Source organism: Lissotriton vulgaris, chromosome 3_1, assembly GCF_964263255.1.
Source record: "Lissotriton vulgaris chromosome 3_1, aLisVul1.2, whole genome shotgun sequence".
NCBI classification, from domain to species: domain Eukaryota; kingdom Metazoa; phylum Chordata; class Amphibia; order Caudata; family Salamandridae; genus Lissotriton; species Lissotriton vulgaris.
Window position 1 is genome coordinate 888,998,302 of NC_141689.1, and position 23,566 is coordinate 889,021,867.

At 43.6% G+C, this 23,566-nt stretch overlaps 1 protein-coding gene across 1 annotated transcript in view; it reads right to left on the reverse strand.

The window, feature by feature from the left end:
* Positions 1-12,802: 12,802 nt before the first annotated feature.
* The window catches only part of VLDLR (very low density lipoprotein receptor), a 116,319-nt gene continuing 105,555 nt past the window's right edge, over positions 12,803-23,566 (reverse strand). The window contains exons 17-19 of the mRNA XM_086961215.1: positions 20,240-20,314; positions 17,551-17,720; positions 12,803-13,513 (exon numbers count right to left, since the gene is read on the reverse strand). Coding sequence (XP_086817341.1) covers positions 13,478-13,513; positions 17,551-17,720; positions 20,240-20,314 — 281 coding nt within the window. The 3' untranslated portion in view covers positions 12,803-13,477. The remainder of the gene's footprint in view (positions 13,514-17,550; positions 17,721-20,239; positions 20,315-23,566) is intronic.

A 23,566-nucleotide genomic window follows, 5' to 3' on the forward strand; every position in this document is an offset into this window, starting at 1 on the left:
TGGCAGAGGTTTTAGATTCAGTCGGGTTACCCAGGGCTATACTGAAAGCCCCAGTATCTATATCCAAGCTTTAAAAGGCCAATTGGACTCCCTTATCCTTCCCTCAGATAATGTCCTATTGCAGTAAGTGGATGACCTTTTGACAGATTCAGATGATGAAAAAGGTTGCAAGGATGAAACAGTTAAATTATTGCTACATTTGGCCCATCATGAACATAAAGTGTCCCTTTCTAAATTTCAATGTTGTTGAGAGGAGGCCACCTACTGTCGAAGGCAGGAAGGAGACTAACAGCTGAGCGCATTGCTTCTATAACTAAGATGCTCATCCCTAAGATGCAACAGGAAGTGCAAACCCTAATAGGCATTACTTCATATTGCCGCCACTGGTTCCCTAACTTTGCTTTACTAACCAAACCCTTGCTACACCTAACCACTAAAGATGTGCATGAACCCCTGCCATGGATGCATGACTGTCAGCATGCTTTTGAGCATCTAACAATAGTGCTCTGCTCTTCACCTATGCTTGGCACTCCAGTCTATCAGAAGTGGTTTGTGTTGTACATACACAAAACGGCTGGCTGTGCGCTCTGTCTTAAAACAGGCTTGTGGAGGTAAGCAAAGGCTGTGTGCCTACTTCTCTGCTAGACATCACCATAGCCCTCCTGAGCTGTCTGAGAACAGTTGCGGCAGTGGCCATTTCTATCCGTCAATCGGCAGGGCTCGTTCTTAATATTTAACTCAGTCATGGTCTGGCATGCTGTAGATACACTTTTGAATGGAACAAAGATGCAGCACCTTACCAGTGCACGCCTCACTGGCTATGAGTGGACCCTATTAGCACCACACATCACCATCAAAAGATGTGCCACCATGAACCCAGCCACGTTACTACATCTCCCTTCTGAGAGTGAGGAGACGGATGTGCATGATTACATTTTCTGTATGGAGGAAGAGATGAAGGGACGGGTAGACCTGACTGATGTTCCCCTATCTGAACCCCAAGGGGAGCTATGTCAACGGCTCTCGTTTTAAATTACTAGATGGCACAACAGCCGCCTATGTTATCACCACCTTATGCACTGTAGTGGAGACATTGCGAGTTCCCTATCAATCAGCACCAGCTGCAGAGTTGGTAGCCCTTCTTCATGCCTGCGAGTTGAATGAGGGACTGGCTGTTAATATACACTGACAGCCAGTATGCATTCTGCGTGGCCCATAATTTTGGATGGCTCTGGGCGGAGGGAGGGTTCCTAACGTCCCATGGAACGAGAATACAGAATGGTCCACTAATACAGATTTTTGTCAGCCCTGGCACGCCCTAAGAAATTAGCAATAGTGAAGTGCAGTTCTCACATGGCAATAACTGATGTGCAAATACATTCCCCCTCCCAACATTATCAGACAGCAAAAGAGACAGCACAGACTAAAATGAAAAGGATGTTTGTGGCAGGTCCAGCTAAATGGGTGCCTTAAAATGGGATGTTTGAGGGTAAACTAGAGAAAGTAAAAGAAATCCAGAGTGAGGCAACAAATGAGTTAGCAATATGGCAGGCCAGCACAGCTAATTTGGATGAGGATGGGTGCTGGATGTACATATCCAGAAAGCAGAGATGGATGCTACTGGATGCATATGTCCTCCCTGTGGTTACCATGGCGCACGGGCCGGCACACATTCGTGCGAAAGGGATTTGCAAGCTGTTCGATCCAGTCTGGCGGAATGACTATATCCCCAAAGTTGCAGCTCACCTGCTGAAGAACATTATGATCTGCTTGATGCACAATCCTAGGAAGGGTATCCCCACTCCTGTTGGCAGTTTTGCACCACTTTCCTTCCGACGTTCTCCAGATGGATTACATCAAAATGGAATGAGTCAATAACTTGAAATAGGTTGGTGATTGTCTGTGCATGCAGTAAATGGATTGAGGTTTACCCCACTAAAGAGAACACCACCATGGCAACTGCGAAGGTACTCTTGAAGGAGTTCTTCCCGCATTTTGGTTTGATTTGGAGTGACAATGACAGCCACATCAATTCCAGGTCATCCAATTGGTGTGTTATGGGCTGTGCATTAGGCAAAAGTTCCATGCAGCAAACCACCCCAAATCAGCAGACCTGGTTGAGAAGTTCTCAAAAGCTGAAAATGGGCAAGATCAAAGAGAGCACAGGAGTACTGTGGCCCAATGCTTTACCCCTATTTCTAATGTTTACGACAGTCACAGCTCACACTAGAACATGATTGTCCCCGTATGAAGTCGTGTTTGCACGCCTGGCAATTATCCGGGCCGTCCCACAACCACGTAGGTTCTCAGACATAGAATACCCCCTGCTTATAGATTACCTTTAAGAGTGGACTAAAAATGTGCATTCTATTCACCAACAGATCTGAGATGTTACAGAGGGTCCAGGCTATGAGATATGGCCAGGTGATTGGACCAAATTCCAATGGAAGAGCAGCTTGGAGCCACGCTGTAAGGGACCCCTCCAGGTCCTTCTGGCCACCTGGACAGCAGTAGAAGTCAGAAGAACTGGATACAGAGCACCCATTGCAAGAGGGTGCTCCTTCCGCTGCCCTATGAACAGTGGGTCGTGAATGGGATTGTGGACAGTGATATGGAGCAGGTGCCATGATGCATTCCAGTTTTTGAATGCCCTACTCACGTGGGCACAGACGGAAGAGGAGATTCATGGAGGGCTCTATGAGGCGGTGCCATCTGAAATTTAGGCCACCCAGGAGCCCCAGCTTGTTGGCCCACTTGTGATTGAGTTACGTCCAGTTGAGCCCCAATCCACTGACTTGCCTGAGTCCAGCCCTCTGTCCCTTGAGCTGGACCCCTTGTTCTCTGACCCTGCTGTGTCTGGAGTGTTTAGGTAGTGCACAAATGGGAAAATCAGTTTAGTAGGGATGGACTGCATTGCTGAAGAATAGGGTGCATGTACCTTGCCTGTGATACCGATAGCTTATGGAAAGGGCGATTGCTGCGTTATTCGGACAGTCGCCAAACAGTGCAAAACCAACTGTTTCCGAGGAGAAGGTATTTTGCCTTGCAACGTGGGATCTGGATCAGAGCTAGACGAACAGCTCCACCGCCGGTGTTCCAACAGCACCTACGTCTCATGAACAAACTATATATATTGTCTTAATTGCTCACTTTCATTCCAGCTTGGCTCCAAGTGTAAGTCTTTTCCGCGGTTTACAAAAATGTAAAAGGGGTGTAGCTCAGTGGTCTTTGTGTGCTGGGTCCCTTGCTGCCTGCCTGGACGCCTGAGGGAGAAACCTCCATTACCTGTGCTGCTCATTGCCCCTCCCTCACAGCCTTCTTTACCGCTCACGACCCCCGCTTCGTGGGGGCGGCTTGCAGCAGTCTGTGTGCCGGGTCATTTGCTGCCTGCCTGGACGCCTGTGGGAGAAACCTCCAACACTTGTGCTGCTCATTGCCCCTCCCGCCTATATCACTGGATATGTTCCCCGCTTCACAGAACACGCGCGCCAGGCGAAGCCCAGGCCAAGGGTGTGCCTGTTTGAGCTCGTCCGAGTACGATGAGGACGGGACGGGGCTCCCCTCTTTATCTCTGCCTGTAAAACTCACAGCAAGGTCAATACACCCTAAATGGACTTCTACTTTTGTCCCACAGCCGCTAACTCCTCTTTGTGCTGCAAGTTACTGGAGACATTGTAATATAAATCAGGAAAATGGCTGCAGCCGGTGTGGGGAAAGGGAGAAGGTCGCTTACGGGTGGCTCTATTGTGGGAACATTAGATCAATTCCTAATTAGGGCATTATCAGTGCTACAACGTGAAATTGAGATTAAAAAAGTATCCCTTTGGTCACCACATTCAGGAGGAAGAGCAGCCTTTTGCAGCTCTGTGTCCTCAGCGGGATGGACTGGATTGGTTCTCCTGGTCTGTTAAAAGCAAAGTTGTGGTTGTAGTAATTATTCGGATTGCCTTAATATTGGTACTTGGGGTAACGTACTTTCTCGAAAAGAAATATCCTGGGCATACTTGATTGGTACCATGCCTGTTCCCCCCCCCCCCAAGCATATCTTTGTTACTCTGTCACCCCACAAGAAGCACAGGAAGTCCTATAAAGATAATGTAATCATTCAGACCTTGCATCAAACGCACATTGCTTATAATACAACAGCATTTTGGGTATGTGGGTGGTTGCCCTCAGTAACTCATAAGTGCCCTTGTCATATGTTAGTAGTTGTGAGGGGTAGTTTACATTGCTTAGCATGGTCCATTCAATACACCAGGCTCACACGTTGAAACGAAAAAGTATTATTTCTCATACCCGGATACAGAATGTACGTTTCCAGCATAGAGTGCCCCCTGGTGCTCACACAGGCCGAGAGCTGTTTGGCAGGTTGTTCTTGAGCTCTTGCATGGATGCATCCAAGGGGGTGAGAAAAGGAAATTGTTCTCAGTTGGAGGGGGACAATGTCCTACAGTTCAATGCTTCAGAATACTACCAGTCCTTTCAGACCCACAACGTTACTGAAGATAAGCAGATACACTTGTGAGTGGTGGATGTCATGCCTCCTTTGTGTCCAGGGGTTTGGAGAAATGGAGTTGGCGTTTGAGAGCAACAAAAAGTCCACCCCTGGTCCCACCACCTAATGTTTATTTTGTCTGTGGAACTCATGGTTATGTTTGTCTTCCTAAAGGGTAGTCGGGAAGGTGTTACCTTTCTTACCTCCTGCCACCTGTGTATATAACCCTTCCCAATTACCATTAGGACCATCGTCTAGATCATAGAGGTGCCCATGTACTCTGGTTTAAGAGCATGATTAGCACTGATGACATTGATCAGACACCACCTTGCAGCAGTTCACAGACGCAATGAAAGGCATCATATCCTTCTGGGGCCCTATGGCTAATAGTCATATTAGATGGCTCACAAGGGTGGTGGAAGGAGTCATTAACACCTTAACCGCAGCAGTTTTTCCGTCGCGGTGCAGGCGTTCTATTGAGTGAGCGGGGCGCCGTTGGCCAACAGCAGCACCCACGAGGTAGTGCTCCCGTCGGCCAATGGCTGACAGGAGCACGGAAGAGGTTAATATATTTGCCAATATTCCTTTAATCATAACAGTAGAGGTCCAGGCTACGAGACTTGTTGCCCTCCAAAATCATATGGTTTTAGATGTTATCCTAGCTGACCAGGGTGGAGCCAGTAGCATCATCGGCATTAGCAGTTGTGTGTACATCCCTGACCACACCCCTACTGTATACGCTGCCATACAGAAATTTCATAAAATAGCCTCAGAGATACACCAGGAGAATGGTTCATGGTCATTCACAGGATGGTTCTGGGGCCTGTTCACTACTTGGGGTTGGAAGATTCTCACTTTCCTCGTTGCCATAGCAGGTATCATCCTGACTTGCTGTCTGTGTATAGTCTGCACCCTGCCTGTTGTGCATGCTGTGTATCAATGTTCAAGACACGTCCCAGGACCCAGAAGCGTGATTCTGAAGCAAAGGTGATGCAGTGTATTCAAGATTTGTTAAATATGCCCAGTACTGCCTAATCAGTAAGATTTGCGTAGTGCGACTATATTAGTGACATTGAAATATTCCAAAATTTTAAATACATTCTTTTCAGTGTTGATTAGAGAATGTGAATGAGCAGATCATTGATTGCTAACATTTCCTTTCTTCAATTTGTATATTTACTTAGGTGGTGCAAATAGCACGAGGGAATTGACCTGAGTGGAGTATTTTTCCATGCATGCACAGTGTGTCTACATCACCAACTATAATTATTTTTACCCTGAAGAAAGCCTGAGACCTTTTAGGCTAGCATAGGGGTCAAAACAAGTTGATAACAATATAATTAACCAGTGGTTAAGTATTTCATTGGTTTTCACGCAATAATCCAGCTTTAGATTTGTTTAACCATACCAGAGGTACTCTTTATTAAAGTAGATTTTGGGTATACCTCTAGTATTTTAAACAACTTATTTTCCTGCCAAATCAACTGGAGCCTAGACTTAGAAATCTGTTGCCAGGACAAAGAACTCCCAGGGTTATGAATAGCCGCCATAAGTGGAGTCCACTGGGGTGGCACTGTGCCTACTCCAGTGTGAGGGGTCATCAAATGATGAAGTATGCCTTTACTTCTCAAAAATCTTTTGATAACTCCCTCCAAAAGAAGTCCTAATTACTAAATGGGTAACAAGGAAATGACATTTCAGAGTCTACCATCTTTGTGATGGCAAACTTTGGAATCTCTGGGATTGGGTTATACACCCTTCCCACAGGAAGTGGTAATATAGGGACGCAGTGACCCAAGCAGTAGGTAGCCCATTGGCTACGATCCAGCACTTCCTTAGTAGCCCTAATTATAGTATTTGGGAGAGTCCTTGGCACCAGGAAATCAGATCCTGCTGGCCCAAAAGAAGAAACGCTGAAGAGCCGCAAAAAGCGAGAACTAAGGAAGAAGCAACTTACTTGGTGCCAACCCTGTTGTACTGTTTGCCTATTCCAGACAATTGCCCAAAAATCTTCTCTGTAAGCTGCTGTGCCTCCAAGAGTCTGCATTGTCTGCCAGCCCTTGTAAAAAGACTGAGGAACTCCTGTGAAGCAAGGGGAGCTGTTCCCCTGCACCCTGCATGGACCAAAGAAAGAACTGGGAGGACTCAGACCACAAAAACCTGACAGTCAATACCATCTCACATGTTGCTCGTAGTCAGTTACAGGGGACCAATGGGGCCTCTCTGGTCCTCCAGAGGAGAAGCCCACGTTGTGTTTGCCAGGAGGGGACTCCTCAACGCCACCTGCAGCCCCACCTGACAGTGTCTCCAGTTAAGAAAACCCAATGCTTGAACGCACATCTGTACCAATCGGCCCTGGCCCACAGCGAAGGGGTGTTGCGATGTTCAGGGACACCTTTGGTCCCAAGTCTCCTACCCTTGGTTAAACCAACAGTCCAAACCTACAGCCTCTTTTCAACTGGACCAATCACCATAGGATATCATTGGGCACCTGATGCTGAAAACCACCTCTGCACCCAGCCACCAGACGTGACCCGTTGGTGCTGCCTTGGACCTTGCCCCATACTTACCTTAAGTAAAGGAGATTGATCTCATAAGTTGCTTTGAAGTGCCCAAATTCTGTACATGTTTTCCCTCATTGGATAACATTGGTAACCCAACACTGAAAAGTACATCTGCAACCGGACAGCCCAGTGCCACCAGAGGTGAACTATTGGTGTGGTCTTGGACCTTGCGCCTACTTACCTTAAGCCCAGTGTTGCCCCCCCTGTAAGTTGCTGTGAAGTACCTGTATGCAGCGTATGTCTTTCCTTTATAGGATAACATCACCATTTCAGAAGTTGCACTAAGTGTCCATTTTAAAAAATGGTCAAAATACATAACTCAAAACATACATACCCGATTTTGATTATCTTGGTACTTAGTTATATAAAGATTAGTCTTTTTATAAAATGGTCTAGATCTTATTAAGTCATATTTATTAATTATTGACTGTATTGCAGGTGTCTAACACTCCTCTCTGAAAAGCCTAAGTTTGCTCAACCACACTACCCCCCCCTATAAGAGCACCTTGGGATTGCTAAAGCAAGCCCCTGTCCACTAGTAAGGGATTCCTTCAGTATACCAAAAAGGTTTACTGTGCAAAGAGTCAGCTTCCTACAATGAGGAGCAGGTTTGATGCCGCAGAAGATAACTGATGTAGCGCAAAGAACCAGTCATCGCTGGAAATCTGAATCGGGGGATGACGAGCAGGCATGTCTCACTGGAGCTTCGTGTCTAGCACTGTTGTAGCAAAGAGCAGGTCCCACTGGAGCCTAGCATTGGTGGTTGATTCTTGGCACAAAGAAGTCACTTCTCACTCAGTCAGGAGGAGACTGAAAGATCTGTTCACCTGTTCTACATAGAGGATAAACTGTCAGCTAGAAAGGCACCTCTAGGGGACTCACTACAGCATCAGGGCTCAGGCAGGTCCAGTTTGTGCAGGGCAGATGCCTCTGGAAGAATGTTATGTCCCTTTAGCTCACACAGGTTAGTCAGACACTGAGTCAGTTCTGAGGCACCAGGGTTCAAGGCAAGCAGGTCCAATGAACCTTCTTCAGACAGCAGCACAGTCCTTCTGAATGTTCCACAGGCCCAGGAATGTTCTTATGAGAAGTTGCAAGTGTTCAACTTTTATACCTTGTGCCAAATCGTGTGGGGGGGAATCCCCTGGCCTACCCGCTACACTGGTTCTGGTCAGATCTGCCTATGGGTTTGGCTACAAACAGTCTAGGGTGACAAAGGTAAGGAGCAGGCATGGTGTCTGGTTTTTGCGTGTGCTGCAGTCAGTATAGTTGGGAAATATTGCACCCTTAAAATGTCACTGTCTGGAATACCTGCTCCATCCACACCTTGCTTCTTTAGTTTCTCTAGGTGCAATACACAAAACATGAGCAATGCCATTCATTCATGATCAGGGCCTGCCTGGCCGTAGCAGGCACTGGGTATTTTCCCAGTGGGCTGGAAGGATGGCGGCAGTTTGTGACCTATGGGGGGCAGGTTTTGTTACTCGGTGCCAGTTTGCAGTAGTGCTGCAATCTTGCCCCTCTGTAACAAAAGAAACAGCAGCGCTCGACACAAGCAAGGTCCAGAGCTTCATTTACTATTGACTTAAGTAAAATTAAGTGTGCCAATTGGGTGTAGAGCAATATTTCCTTATTTTAAGGAGAGCACAATATTTAGTACTGGTTAGCAGGGGTGAATTCCACAACAAAAAAACCAGCAAAAACTCAAGGGGTGCCAGCAAAAGGTTTGGTGGAATACCACCCTACAGAGGTCTGGAATAACAATCCAGCATACTTTTTTCCACTTAGATGGGATGCAGAATTGTGTAGGATAGTTAGTGTGTCAGGCGTTTGCTAACAGATATGCCAGACTCTTATTAGGTCAGGCTGGTATTCCATGATAGCTCTTCACATTTAGTAGCACTTTAATGGGGAATTCACTCTTCAGACATTTGATGTTTGTGTGTGGAGGTTTGCCTTCCAGCATACAAACCAGTGTGAATGGGAACACCTCACCTGTAATGCATCTTCCTCAGTTGTACATCCATCATGTCCCACAGATCTCTTCTCCTTGGCAGCATAGCATGCAACCGGTCTTTAAAGAGCTGTAGTGTGTGCTCTTCAAAGTCTACAGCGGTTTGTTGGTGGGCTGCTCTAAAAGAGGTAAGTTTTGCTATTGTCTCATGGTAATTTACCTGGCTCTTGAGTTAAATGATCTACTCTACCATCTCGATCAACTCCTGGCCAGCACCTCCCAAAATGGGTTTCAATATGAATTTGCAAAACTTTGTTTGAACTCTCCATAGACTGACATTGCAAATTCAAATGCTGCATACTCGAGTGGAACTCCAGGTCTTCATATTTCAGATCTTCAATCTCTTCTGATATTGTTCAGATAGTGCGTGCTTCCTTCATTATGGACTGCAGTATTCGAATGGCTCCTTTTATACGACTCAGTCTGGTATGCCCTGTTCTTGAACTAATCCCATAGACTTCATCTTCATTTTCACAGCTTGCAATGTTATCAATGTTGAAGTTAGCACTTGCATGTCTGCCAGGCATGAGTGTAGATCATGCTTGGTGAAGTGTGAACTTGTGGCTTACCATTTTCTCTTATCCTGGAGAGCTTGCAGCATTAGTGACATTATCTGTATTTAGGCTTTCCAGTTCTCAGGTTCTATGGTTGGTAAATTCAGTGTTCAATACATTAGCCACTTGCGGGCTATGATAATTCTCCCGCTGTGTGGGAGAATTAATGAGCGGCCGGGGTTTGGACGCCCACCGTGACGTGTGACAACTGGGGGCCGTCCTAAGCACCAAAGGGGTTAAAAAAGTAGTTACACATTTTTACGCCATAAAAACAGAAAATGATTCAGTGTTTATGGAAAATGTTATCACTGGCTTTCTGCACAGATCGTGCATGGCATATGAACAGTGTACGAGGTCCAAATACATTTTTACAAATCAAACCTGGTAGTGCACCAAGCAATCTTTAGGGAATCTGGTCATTCGCACATGCTCTCATTTCCATGTAAACTTCTTTGAAAAGGCACTTTCAACATTGGCACTTGCCAGGCAGCACCAAATCAGCCAGGCAGCACCAAATCAGCCAGCACACAATTTGCCAACGCTGGCCAGACATAACTTTCCATACCAATACTGGTGCAACTGAAGATCGCAATTCTCTGGGCAAGGCTCTGAACCTTATGCGTTGAATTGGGCGCATATGTTCTAAAAGTTAATGAACCAGTCAAAAATGATCCTGTACTTTTCAAAGTCCAGAAAAGATTCCCCTCTATGGAAGGGACCTAGAACTTGTGCAGAGTGCCAGTGTGAGGCTTGAGCATGCTATGGTTGGGGAAGGGACATGTCTATGCATCATTTTAAGCACTCTCAAGCATTGCAAAATAAAATTCTGAACTGCTCCTCAATGTTTTTGCTTACCAAGTAGCAAGCATTCCAACATGGAACCTGGTGCAGTGCCAAAGTCACCAAAAGTGTCCCAGCCTACTCAAGCGGTTTCACATCTATGCCAATTATGCATAATACTGGTTAGAGAACTGCGTTTTCAGGCTAGTTTTTTTTTTATTATGTCCACGTCAGTCCTGTTTTCCTGTAAAGATCAAATATGCAGTGGAGCTTATTTTTTCACATCAATATGATACTGAAAATCCTAATTTCTTGCCTTTGGACCTTAAGATAACCACCATTTGGAGTCCTGGCCAGGTACCCAAAAGTCGCAATCTTACACTAGGTAGACCTCTAAGCAACTGGGCAGTGATTGGCCTCACATTCTGGGTCTTCTAACAGCGGACAATTTGCAATTCCTCCGAGTAGGTGTGGGGCAGTTCATCTAAGCAGAGGCTGTTACCGGAGTGAGGCTGCTAAACTATAATTACAGGTTTAATACAGATGGCTGTGATAGCACTTGGAAGTGCAGATTAAAGTGCTGAAATGCTGAGACGGGGCACACCATTAAGTGCATCAGAACTTTACACCCAGCTAGCAAAGTAGAAATTGCTGGAACTGCGAATTCTACACCCATATGGGGGTTCATGAAATAACCAGGTGGAAGCATCAACATGCATGCATTGGAAAAATAGGTCTCGACAATAAGACCCATTGACTTAACATTTTAGCCATATCATAGCCAAAATTTAAAAAATAATGCACGGTCACCTCGTCATGCACCTACAAAAGGACACATGGACACATCCAAGATGGATCAGTAAATAAAAGAATTACTTTGCACAATGTTTTAGGTCTTTTTTGTTTGCAAAGGGAAATGGACATGTGGGTTTTGGAAGCAAGGTGGGGTGATCGATGTGGCGAATAAACACTACAGGTGGATGGATATTCAGTGGGCAGGTAGAGAAGCAACAATAGAAAATATGGGTGAAAAAGCAAAGGGGAACCCTGAAGCACACTGGTGGGAGAGGAGCATGTGGGCAGAGAGAAGGTGAGAAAATTACAAGTGAGGCAGCTCAAAAAGGTACTCTCGTGGAGTGCTTAGACAAAAAGATAGTGGTTCACCAACAAAATGTGCAGGGTTAAGACTAGTTTGCATATGGCTAGGTTTAAATTGGAATGGCAAGGGGAGCAAAAAATTGATTTAGGCCCCGATCTCTATACTGGTGAATGTTGAACAATGTCAATCAATTGTTTTTTGCAACATTCAGTCAAATTGTCAACAAAATGGGCCGAGGAAGCATAGAAACCAGCCCAAAAAAAAATACTAAAAAGACTACGCTCCAAGCAAAGGACACAAAACCGATTTATAAAAAAGCATGCACAGCGGGACATGAAAGCCAACCAATGGTAAGCGGTGAGCAGTTTCCAAGCCCATGTGTGTTATTTGCAAATCCACTATAGGTCTTTCGCAAACAGACCTATTGCACTTTCTGGAAGGTTCGATCTAATCATGTTTAAGGCAGAAGCATTAATCTCTGCTAGGAGGCAGAGTAGTTCTGGTTATCGAGGATGTGTAGTGTGGTAGTGAAGGTATTTCATGTGCGATGTTGCAGGCTAGAAGGGGCTCCCTCGATGCAATGTGGAAGCCTCAAGAATAAAGCCAGACTCCGGAGGCAGAAGGGCCCGGCACTACCGGTCGAGGTCACAGTACGCCTTTCAAGTGTAATTTAGCCCAAGGTAGCGCAAAAACCAACAGACAAAAGGGATAGTGGTGCTAATTTACAACTTTGAGAACATGTTTAACATTCAACAGAACAAGACCGCTTGATCGGTCACTGATTAAGTTTCTCCGCAGCGGTTAAAAGTGATTCCAATGTCTAGTTTCACCTCGCCTACATACTAGGTAGTTTGTTCTGTGAACACAACCTCGCTATGAACAAGGGTGGACACAAGCAGAAACCATCAGGATAGCTGGAAGGAGGAACTGTAAATCACAGCATACAACAGGGACATAAGGCAGCAGAGATGTACACCAACACCATTAGCACAAACAGCAGAGGGGCGAGCAGAGCAGGATGATAACTACATGGGTAGTAAAGAGGTAGAAAATGCCAGCCGATATACCTCAAACCCCTAGTATCTGGGTGAGCATACATTTCTAAAACACCTACTCAAAATGCCAGAATTGTAACACTAATGCAACAGTTCATAGCTACGCCAACGAAAATAGTGTTTTACAGTTTGATTTAAATTGAACCTCTTTAAATGAGGTTCTCCTTAATTTACGTCATGTTCCTATTCATAAGGATTGCCTTTATCTAGTCTTACAATTTAAAGAATCACCACATAATTTTTTTTAAATAAGTTTTTATTTTTAATGATCAGAAAAGTGTTAATTCTGATACAGCGTTCACTCTCTGCACACCTCTTATAAAAAGGTTACAGTCAAAACACTTTCAACTACATTCACACATACAAAATTACTTTTACAAATTATTTTTTTGGCAATTTGACCAGAGTAACCCGTTTTCTCCTATTGCCATTGCCCTAGCAAAAAAGTCCAAGTGTACAGGGTCTTATATACATACAAATTCCAAAGTGCTTAAGAATAGTGATTGCATCTCTTCGAAATATTTACACATGGCCTATACAAATATGTACAGGTGGGGTGTCACTAACGTAGCACAAATTTCATTGCTGGAATATGGCTTTCTATGGAAAGTGCTTTTTACAGTACTCAGCCTGTGAGGATTGTTTTAATACTGACAAAGTCCAAAGGTTGGAGACTAAATGGTAACCACATCACAAGCTGAACTCCTACGATTAAGAAATATTTACAAGAGGTTTCATTTGTAAGCATTTAAAACAATTGCACCCAAAATGTGTCACGCATACAAAAGACTCTCTCCGCATTCTTCCAAGGCGGGATGTGTTCAGTCGTTGACTTGGTTACCATTCAGAAAAAAATAAACTGTACAAGCGCTGTATACTGAAGGAGGGAGGTGAATGCCGGCCGACCAGCCCATGCTCACGCCAGGTCATCTTCTGTGCTCACAATCGATATCTGCAGAAGGAAAAAAAAATAGTCAGTTCACAAAATGCATAGTGTTTCTGAAACCTTACATTGATAGGAACTTCAATGTCTCCAATAAAATTTTCAAACTAAAAGCCTGGTAGGCAGTTGAAAGATTTTAGTACACTTTAAAAGCAATTAAACTGCTTAAACTTATAGGGGCGGCTCCCCTGTATTGGCGGAGTAGCGTCAGCCCACTGCCAGCAGATAAATTAATGAAACATTTATCGTCTTATCAGTGTCTGCGCTGATAAAGTGGGAGGGACAGGGTCAACCCATGGCAGCAAGGAGAGGTAGGTGCGCATAAGTATGTCACTTTGGCAAGCAGTTTTAAGCCGGACGAACTGACATGCGTACTTCTATTTCTCAAACCAGCTACATTGCACAGCCGGGTTGGAGAAATGCCACAGGCTCCAATGCACTGTGAGCAGCAAACTAGGCTGCTCCGACCAATCCTGGAACTGCTCTCAGCATGAGAGCAGCATCTGGATTGAGTGGGGAGCCTGCGCTTTCAAGCCCATCCACTTCCGGAAGAGGAGCAGGAGCAACAAGGTGGCGGGAGCAAAGCAGCAGGCAAGAGATTTATAATTTTGTGTTTGCCACCCCTCCCCCAAGGCCCTAACAGTTTAGATTGGTGACAACCACCACTGCAGATACTGGACCTTGTCGTAACTGTACCAAAATTAAATGAAGGCCACATTAAACAAAGCCATTTTGGGCTCCATTCATAAATCTCAACATCAAAATGCACATCACTTGTGATATACAAGTGTACACAAGCTGTACCCCATATGGCTTGATGAGTGTGGAGCCCTACACTTCTACAATGTGGGAAAGTCCTGGGTGCTTCCCCAGAGTTCCTTCCCGGAGCTCAGCAATCATGCATGAGCCACTGATTGTGATCTCGCTTGCTGATTACAAGACAGACTGTGCTCCAGTGCAGACAAGGCATCGGAAGTACAAAACCGAGTGTCAACCCACGCAAGCATGGAAAGGCAAGGCATAATAGTCAGGAACACAACTTGTCGCTTCAACCCCCCCCCCCCCCCCCCCCACCCCCACCCCCACCCAATGCGTAAAGACTGCACACTCTCAGATAACAGCGGTCTCTTGCCTTGGTCTTTTTCCAAGGCATGGATGTAGTTTGTCTGGACATATGTATGCAAAATTAGCAATGTGTAGTTTTGCATGTGCACCTCTATGTAGCTGCTCAGAGTATATCGCAGAACAGGGAGGCTGCATGTACACAATTTTCTCGTTCCTGAATCAACTGGTCGTTCTGGATGTGGAGGTAGGCCAACAGCCCTTTGATGTAGCCCTCTGAAGTAGTCCCAGTTGCTCTGCTAGGCTGAAAACCGAACCCCTTTCCTGCTTAAGATCTATATTCGAGACTAATATCCATTTCATCAGAACCACTTCATATCTGCTCAGAAGGATCTTTGCCGGTACAAGGCCACCCTAGTCCGGATCTGGTCAGCCAGTATGGACGTGTTGGGCACTGCAAAGTTTACAGGCATCTTGTGGGGTATATTCGACCGTTATCTGTTGTCTTAAACCTCAGCTGCATCGAAAGCAGGTTTTATCATATGTATGCTCCAAGGCGTTTAGCTACATTGTTTAACTTCATTCAGGTGTTATTTACCAAAGCATTTGCGCATTGTACCTCGATTTTCATAACCAAATACCAAGAGCTGCCCGAAAAAGCATAACACGGGCAAAACAAACTTATTAGGCATGAAGGAGCTTCAGTATACATGAGACCCGTTCAAACAACGTCACTGGCTTTCAGTTACAAGTTTTTTGTTAACATGGTCTCATGCATCGGATTCACGTTTGTCAAATTCAGAAAGTAAACTTATAAGAGGAGTATGTTGTGCCTCCAAGCAATTGTTTACAGCCCGTCAATGCACTTTAAATCCTCAAGATGATTGAAGGGGAGACATTTCATATTAACACCTGAAGTCTAATTCCCATAAACTTCAGGTAAGCAAATTGCCAAACTTCTGAATAGAATTTTTAAAAACTCGAAATATGGTGTATGGTCGACTGCTAGGTAGGGTCTGATCTTCTGCATAAGCACACATTCCTCATTTACAGTGCCAACAGCCCCTCTGTGCTATAGAAATATTCCAATAAACTAGAAACAGAATAAGAATAGAAACGGAATAAGGTGGACATGAGCAGATCACGGACCTGTCCCCAACTGGATGGGAGGGTCCTTTGAAGAAATTTAAAACTGCAGATAACTCACTAGACGAGCCATCATGGAAAAGTAATGAGCTCAACAACTAGTAAAAAGTTCATGGTTTGATTATGCATCAAAAGAAAAGTACATCCGTACACTAGAGAAGACACGATCCAGGAGGAGAAACTGAGGGTTGCTATTCGCCTTATAAGACTAGGACCAAGTCTCGTCAAGTCTGAAAATTGCAATAGCTCACCTGAGTGCAGAGGAAAAACTTGCATAGCAAATTGACATCAGCTGCCCGAAAGGACATGTGCGCAACAGCTCTTACTAAGTTTAACTGTGACCCCAAGGTCACCTCAGAGACTTGACTAGGAAATAAGACCAACAGTGCATTGGTGTTTGTGATGAAGGGGACATAGCGTCTTAAAGACAGACTATTGGGCTGCCTCCTTCATTAATTCATGATCCTCCCTGTGCCAGAGGAGAACATGCATATACCCCTCTTTGCTGCTCAAGGGGACTACAGAAAATTTCTATGCTGCCCCTTACAAGGATACTAAAGGTCATCTTGACTCTAGGCCTGTTATGATCTTTTTTCGGTCATGCACGTAAGGCGATAGACACGACCCTCCCAGCAACTTGGCCACTATCCAAAGACCTCACCACCATGTCTTGTTCACCCAGGTCTGCTGTGTGATCAGTCACTGGAAACCTGGACTAATACTGGTGGGTTATGTAATGTAGGCCACCTCACCATGTGAGCGGACACCTTTACTAGCCATTATTATAAGTGCTTAGATCAATAGTGACTTCTGTTCCTTGGCCCAAGCTGGGCACTAGTGAACACTGCCAGGATGAGTATGCCTCATTGAACACCAGAAAGGCACCCAATGATTTGTCATAATGGGTCATTCAGCTTGGGTAGCTCGAACCAGCAAGTGTTCAACAAACCATCACTGCCTGATCAGAGTATCTAGTTTTTAAGTGGTGTGGGGTATTGTCAGCAACACTTTAATGCCTGGAATTTTTTTTAACTTTAATTTAGTCTAGTTGGAGGGCAGACATTACACTCTGTGGCACACTGAACCAGTACTATTGTCTAGGCTTAGCTACAGTGACATGGGGAACTTCTACTTTCTAGACAGATCGCAATAGATGCTTCCTGTGTGCACCAACACATACCTGTCCAAGTCTTCCACTTGGAAACTAATCAAATAAGTTAGGCTCATCATTCAAGAGGCTGCTTCTCCAAGTGCATGGCCAAATATGAAACACCTAAATCGTCCATAGGAGTACAGCAGGATGAAGATTTTTGGTGGTGGAGACTCCTTATGATAAAATTTCAGAAACTCAGGACCTTATTTGTAGGTGTTATTTATGAAGAAAAGTCTATAGAATGGGGTCTTAACCTGCAATTGGTTCTAGTGACAAAGTTGAGCAGAACCTCTGGTGTTTTAGCAGGGGGAAGACATGACCAGAACACTGCACTGTACCTTTTGATCGCCCGTACATGCCCAAGTCAGATCAGAGGAAATAGAGTTCACAAAACATTATAGATCCAACAGACTGCTTTGGTTTGGATTTGTGTGGTAACCAATAGCCAAAAGACTAGCATGCAATTTTGAAATAATGAGTCAAGGCACTTTAGACTACCTTAAGTCAACACAATTTCCAAGAACAAAAAGTTAGCATACTTGTTTGAGATAAGAGATTGCAGTAAGGAGGTCTTCAGTTAGAGTGTTACCCTTCTGACATGAAGATTGTGGATGTTGATTTTAACATTGTGATTCTGGGTTAGATTTAAAAACATTTTAACTTTGAGCAGTGCCTTCAAACTTACTGCTGGATATGTGTGTCCTACTGAAGTACTGTGTCGACCTAGATCTATGTTGAGGTCCTCCTCAGTGGTCTTCAAGTACACTGGATTGTCAAAGTTCATACTTTTCATATTTTTGCGCTTCCAATTTCGCCACACCAGGTAACCACCACCAGCCGCCAACGCAAGTAGCACTAGAAGAATAAAATTCACATTTTCATTATAGCTATAGCTATCCAGCTTTTAAAAACTGAGGCACAACTTATTCTGCCCTAACCATTCACAAAAAAAACTAAATTTCAAACTACTTAGCTAATGTTTCAATACAATAGACAAAACACATTACTCGCTGTAAAGCAGTACAAAGCACATTTGACATAAAAAGCAAATATCAAGTTAAACCAAAGCAGTTCATGCCTTACCTGCAGTTTAATTTAAGATTTTTCCTTTCAATGGAGTTAGCAAACATTGATACTGCTTTTTCACATTGGCAAAACTAAAATGTGTGTGCCGATGTGGAACAGAAAGCTACCACTGCAAAATGAAATTAGGGTGCAAGCATCCTCATGGGTGCACATATGAGTTATGTGCAGGAGATTTGTTTTAATTTATTTCACAGTTTAATGAATGATTGAGGGCATTTCTAGAGCACGCAGCCTCAAGAGGGCCAGAGTAGATCAGGTAAACGTACGAATTCATTGTTGAATAGTTTGTTGAAAAGCACTCTTACTCACTGTGATTAATTGGAGGGAGCAGATTCCACAAAGGCTACCAGAAAGGAGAAAGGGTCCCCCCCCCCTTACCTTTTTTTCATTAAATTGCAGAACCAGAAATAGGGCATTCGTGGAGTGCATGGGTCTCTGGAGATAGTACATGCAGATCCTTGAGTTCTGGTATTTGACCAGCATCACGTATCACACAAATCAAGAGTTTGAGCTTTTTAGGTCTCACCTAGGTAACGAATGGGCCATTTCTTCGACATGTTGTATCCACTTTGGGCTTACAGCTTCACATTGCTTTTGAATGGTTTCTTTGGGTCCTTCCCAAAAGCTTGCTTCTATGCGGGTAATCCGATTTGTCCCTCGTGTCTTGCTCCCTCCACAGAGCTTGGCCTATTACTAGTATCCTTTTATTTTGGTCTATTTCAGATAGTGTACGAGCACTATTTATTCCATTTCTTTCAGCAAGCGCTTTGGGAAGGTTAGTTTTTTCTTTTTAGGTTTGATAATTCTAGCGCCGTTTCTGTAACCAGCCCTGTAAATGTTGTACTCGTCTCATTTGCAGTTGTACGAGAGTGCCTGTTTCAATTTAGCTTTACAGCCCCTTGTTACAACTGCTTCCAATGGAGAGCTGCATGTACAACTGCGACTGACAGGCACAATGTGTTAATTATTGCAACCATATATGCAAACCCAAAGTTTATATCTAGGTTTATCAAACAACCAGTTAGTGCAGTCTTGCGGCTGCCCCATGTCCTCCAAACGTTAATGATCCTGAGCAAAGAAATGTGAGCAGTTTACCTAATCTTCGTGCTGTGTCACGTGACTCAAGTTAGCTTACTGGTTGCACAGAGACTATGCAGCAAGAGGGAATGGATTTAAAGACAGATTGACACTGCCATCAAACCGCATCAGCAATATTACCCAAACCAGCTACCACTTCTACAATATGTTGTGATGGCGCTGCCTTTTGATAGGGAGCCAGTGTAGTTTCTTGCAAGAGACTTATTGGTGACCGTTTAGAGTGCTTGAATAGTAGCAATGCAGTACACTGGACCACTTTGAGGCGGTCGGTCAAGTAATCGGTAAAGCAGATAAAGCATTGACATAGTCCAGCGAGGATAGGATCAGAGCCTCAACTACAGTTTTTTGTGCATCCCAAGGTAGGAAGATAAGGCATTTTCAGTGTTTAGGATCTAGAGCCATGAGTTGACTACAGAGGCAATCTGCCTCTTTATAGTCCTGTTGACCTCATAGTACCGTCAAGTTCTTGGCTACGTTCATTCCAAGATGTTGGGACCCAATTTTGGTATGGTGAATAAAAAAATGCACAAAGACATTTAAAAAGAGGGCTCAGCCAAGTATTTGTAGGCTCTCCAAAAATGAAGTTAAAAAGTGCTTAGGGAGAACAAAAGAGTAAGGGTGCCAACGGGGAGTAGGCGAGCAGTGTAGGAGCTTGGGCAAGCATGGAGTTGAAAAATAATGAAAAAGCAGAGGGACACAATTGGGTTGTTGCATTGGGGAGCGACAAAACTGGAAAGCATAGGTGAAATCTGAGGATGAACTAGCACACAACGAAGCAAGAACACATTCACTCACTTCATGGAATGCTAAAATCAAAAGTTCACTCAATGTAAGCACAAGTCAAAATCTAAATAATTGTAAATAAGCTATGCTGCAGTGTAAGACTAAACACTGGAGGAAGTTGTAAAGCCAAGTAAACATTAAGAATAAAGCCACCAATGTTAAGCAACGGAATGACCGGAAGCGCACTGTATGTATTGGTATGCTCTTCAATCCAGCTTCTACAACATACAGCTGAAAGCGGTCTGAGTAATAAGACATGGGAATTGTTGAGTTAAACCCTGCAAAGGCTGATTATCAAAATGGAGAAATGCAAAAGCTATGGTCTTGTCACAAGAATTCTGTGAAGTTTCTGAAATTACTTAATTGCCAACTATTGTATAATCTAAAGCTTCTCATCCAATACTTACAAAGAGGAAGAATAGCCCAGGCTGCAGACGACCCTTTTGTAGACGGATTTGCTTTAAATACAGAGGAGCTGTGTTCTAGAACAAAATAAGAAAAAAATTCACACAATGATTTAGGGTGCCAGTTTTCCAGATTCTTCAAAGTAATGTATTCGAAAAAGTAACCCACCAAAGTAATGTATTCGAAAAAGTAACCCACCAAGAGAAGACATTACATAGTTAAGAACAGCAAGGCTAAGATGGTGGATAAAAATTTTAGGGAAGGCTATTGCAGATTTTAGGAGTTGGCATGGAGAAACACCCAGTAGTTTTCAAATAAATCCAAGTACTGTGAAATCTATTTACAACAACTAAATACAGTCTTAAGCCTATATCGGATATTGTCAGGATGAGCTGCTTTGTTACTATGAGCATTGTGTTCATGCAGAGCACACTCTGTATGCAGTAGCGCACAGTAACTCCTAACATTGGCTATGGCCTTCAAGGTTTGGAAGAAAGGGTCGGACACTGACACTTGTTAAAGTGCCAGTCTCGAGAGTTCATTGGAGATGCTTTTAAGGAATGAAGTGGTAGCGCTTTTGTTCTTGCCCAAAGGGGGCCATCTATCAAAATCTTGTCTGTCATTAAATAGTTTAAGCTGTAAAGTGTTAGAGATTTTCGTTAAACACCCGTAGTTGTTTGTAGTTCTTTAAAGTGACCAATTTAATTAACTGCTGTTTAACAACATTTTCTGATGTGCAATGTCATTAATTACTAGGACATTCACAGGCGTTTGAGCACTATACCAAACTTTGAAAAGTAGTTTTACTGTTTAAGGTATATTTAAACAAGTGTAAAGGTCAAACTAACAACTAACTGATAAATACACCGGGGCAGTAACATCAGGAAGAGAATAAACTTATTAGGATTTAAATGTCACTTACGAGATGCAAGGTGTTCATGAAATTAGAACAAAGGAGTGCATTAAAAAGTGACCATAAACCTCTGGAAACAAAGTATGGATGGGTTAGGTTCTCGCCCAAGAAATTAAAGGTGGGGGAAACAAATTCCCAAAGGTTAGAAAAGCCACCACTCCAATTTGCTGTGTAATCAGACATCCTAGATCTATAGAGAAAAAGCATGCAACGGGAAGGGCGGGCGAATGTTAAAATCGGGCTTCGAGAGGTAACTGGGCATCTCCACCTTGGTGTAAAGGAAGGGAAGATTGCCAATAAATTCCAAAGAAAATGCAATTAAGTGCCTGATTAAGCTTCTTTAAACAAAAAAAATGAAATTACTGCATGCCCGTTAAAAGGGCCAATCCACAAAGTTTAGTGATAGGGGTTTCTAGTAAAGGGCTTGCCCAGTTAAGTGTCCTTAGTAACGGGCAACAAGACACTTCCTCACATACACTGGCCCAAGGTAGAGCACGGCCCAAGGTAGAGCACGAGAGGTACGAAAATTCTTCAAAAGCTTTCAGTTTACAAATGGATAAAAAGTCCACACAGATGGAAACTTTGGTCAAATTGCAATTTTTACGAACATTTTTTTAAATTAATGGGGATTTGGAGATAGTCCCTAAAGAATATTTAATAAAATAGCAGATTGTGCATTTTGAACTTGCAATTGGCCAAAAGAACCATATACATACAATTCATTAAAAGAACAAGTCTCTGAATTTGCAGATCAAGCATTGGTTTGTTGATAATGTGCATCAACGTATACCTCTGTGCATGCTTTGCAGCACTGCTTTCAAAGCATGTACCTGCTGGTACTGGTCTTTGTTGAAAGGTGGAAACAGGCCATCATAGTTATCATAACTCACTTGCGAATTAGCCACCAACACAAAATGGTGGAGCATTTATAATCAACGAACTTCCTAACAGATTACTTCTAAAACAAAAGCAGGCACCAGTACTTTCAAAGCTTTAGCTTACAGTCCCTACACTGCTCCGAGAAAGCATTAGTTCTGGCAGGTAAGAACATGTTTTGCTGCTGGTCAGACGTGTTTGGTCATTATTAACTAGAGATGCTCACAGGGCTTCTGGTGTTTAAAGTGTCCATCCTCGTGACTGTGCTAAATTGTAGAGAGCAGTAAGGTACACTGCCTGAGCACGCATTACCGCTGCATCCCGGTAAGCATGTTCTACTGACAAGATTAAAGTCTGAGCTTGTAGTTTAGGGTGTAAACAATGAACACAGTAGGTTGTGAGAAAAAGCTGCATGGGACCTTCATCTTTCCCATAAACTATAGAGTGAATGCATTAAAGTCTGCAATTAAGTACTTATCTTGCTGGAGCTACGTTAATAGTTGGCTGCACAGACTTCAAACCACGCAGCACACCGACAATTTGGCAGTCAGTTGTACGAAAATATTAAGTAAATATGGTCAACAGAAACCTTCATGATGGAAGAAATCGTGAATGCAAGTTAACTTGCATTATTGGTTTAGCAAACAGTGTCATTCATTCCCAAAAGCTACAGGATTAAGCCTAGTCCAACTTCTAATATGCCAGAGATTATTGCATAGCATCTTTTGCAGAGCATCAGGAAAAGGCAGTGACTAACCCAGTCAAACACCATTCCTCTGGTCCATGTGCCAGACAAGATCTTTAGTGTGAGTGATATGGCACACACACACGACTAATAGTTTTGGGGGACTTTAATTTATGGGAAAATGGAAGTATTGACACAGCTTTTCATAACATAATTCAATCCTGCGCTAATCTGAGCTTGAAGCAATGGGTGACTGAACCAACACATAAGGGTGGCCACATTTTAAATTTGATTTTTGCAGAGGAAGGCCTGGTCGGTATGAAGGAAATCATGCCAGTGGGTTGGACGGACCACCACTTAATTATGTTCAGTGTCCAAAGCTTGAAAAGAATAAAACCTGGGGACGGAAAGGCTAGAATGCTTATTGGACGAGACTGGAAAGGCCTTTTGAAAAAGGTAGAAACTGGTGGACCTCGGTTTCATGTGGAGGCTCTGATCAGTTTCTTGGTTAGATGTAGTATAGTTCTCTGTAATCTGCTTCTCAGGGTTGAACAGTTTGCCCCATTTAAAGTCATTAAGAAAAGAGGAAACTCGTCAGCTCCCTGGTACACAGAGAAATTGAGGAGTCTCAAGCTCTCATGTAAAAAGGAAGAAAGACTGTGGAAGGGTAATATTTGGAAAAAGATAAAACAAGCTGGAGGTGTATAATAAAATACAAACAAGAAATAACTACAGCCAAGGCAGAGTATTTTGCATCCACTATACTAAAGAGTTCCAATAAATCTAGGGATATATTTATAATAGTGAAAGGTCTGACCAACCATGTGTACCACTAGTAAAATTAAACCATCCCAG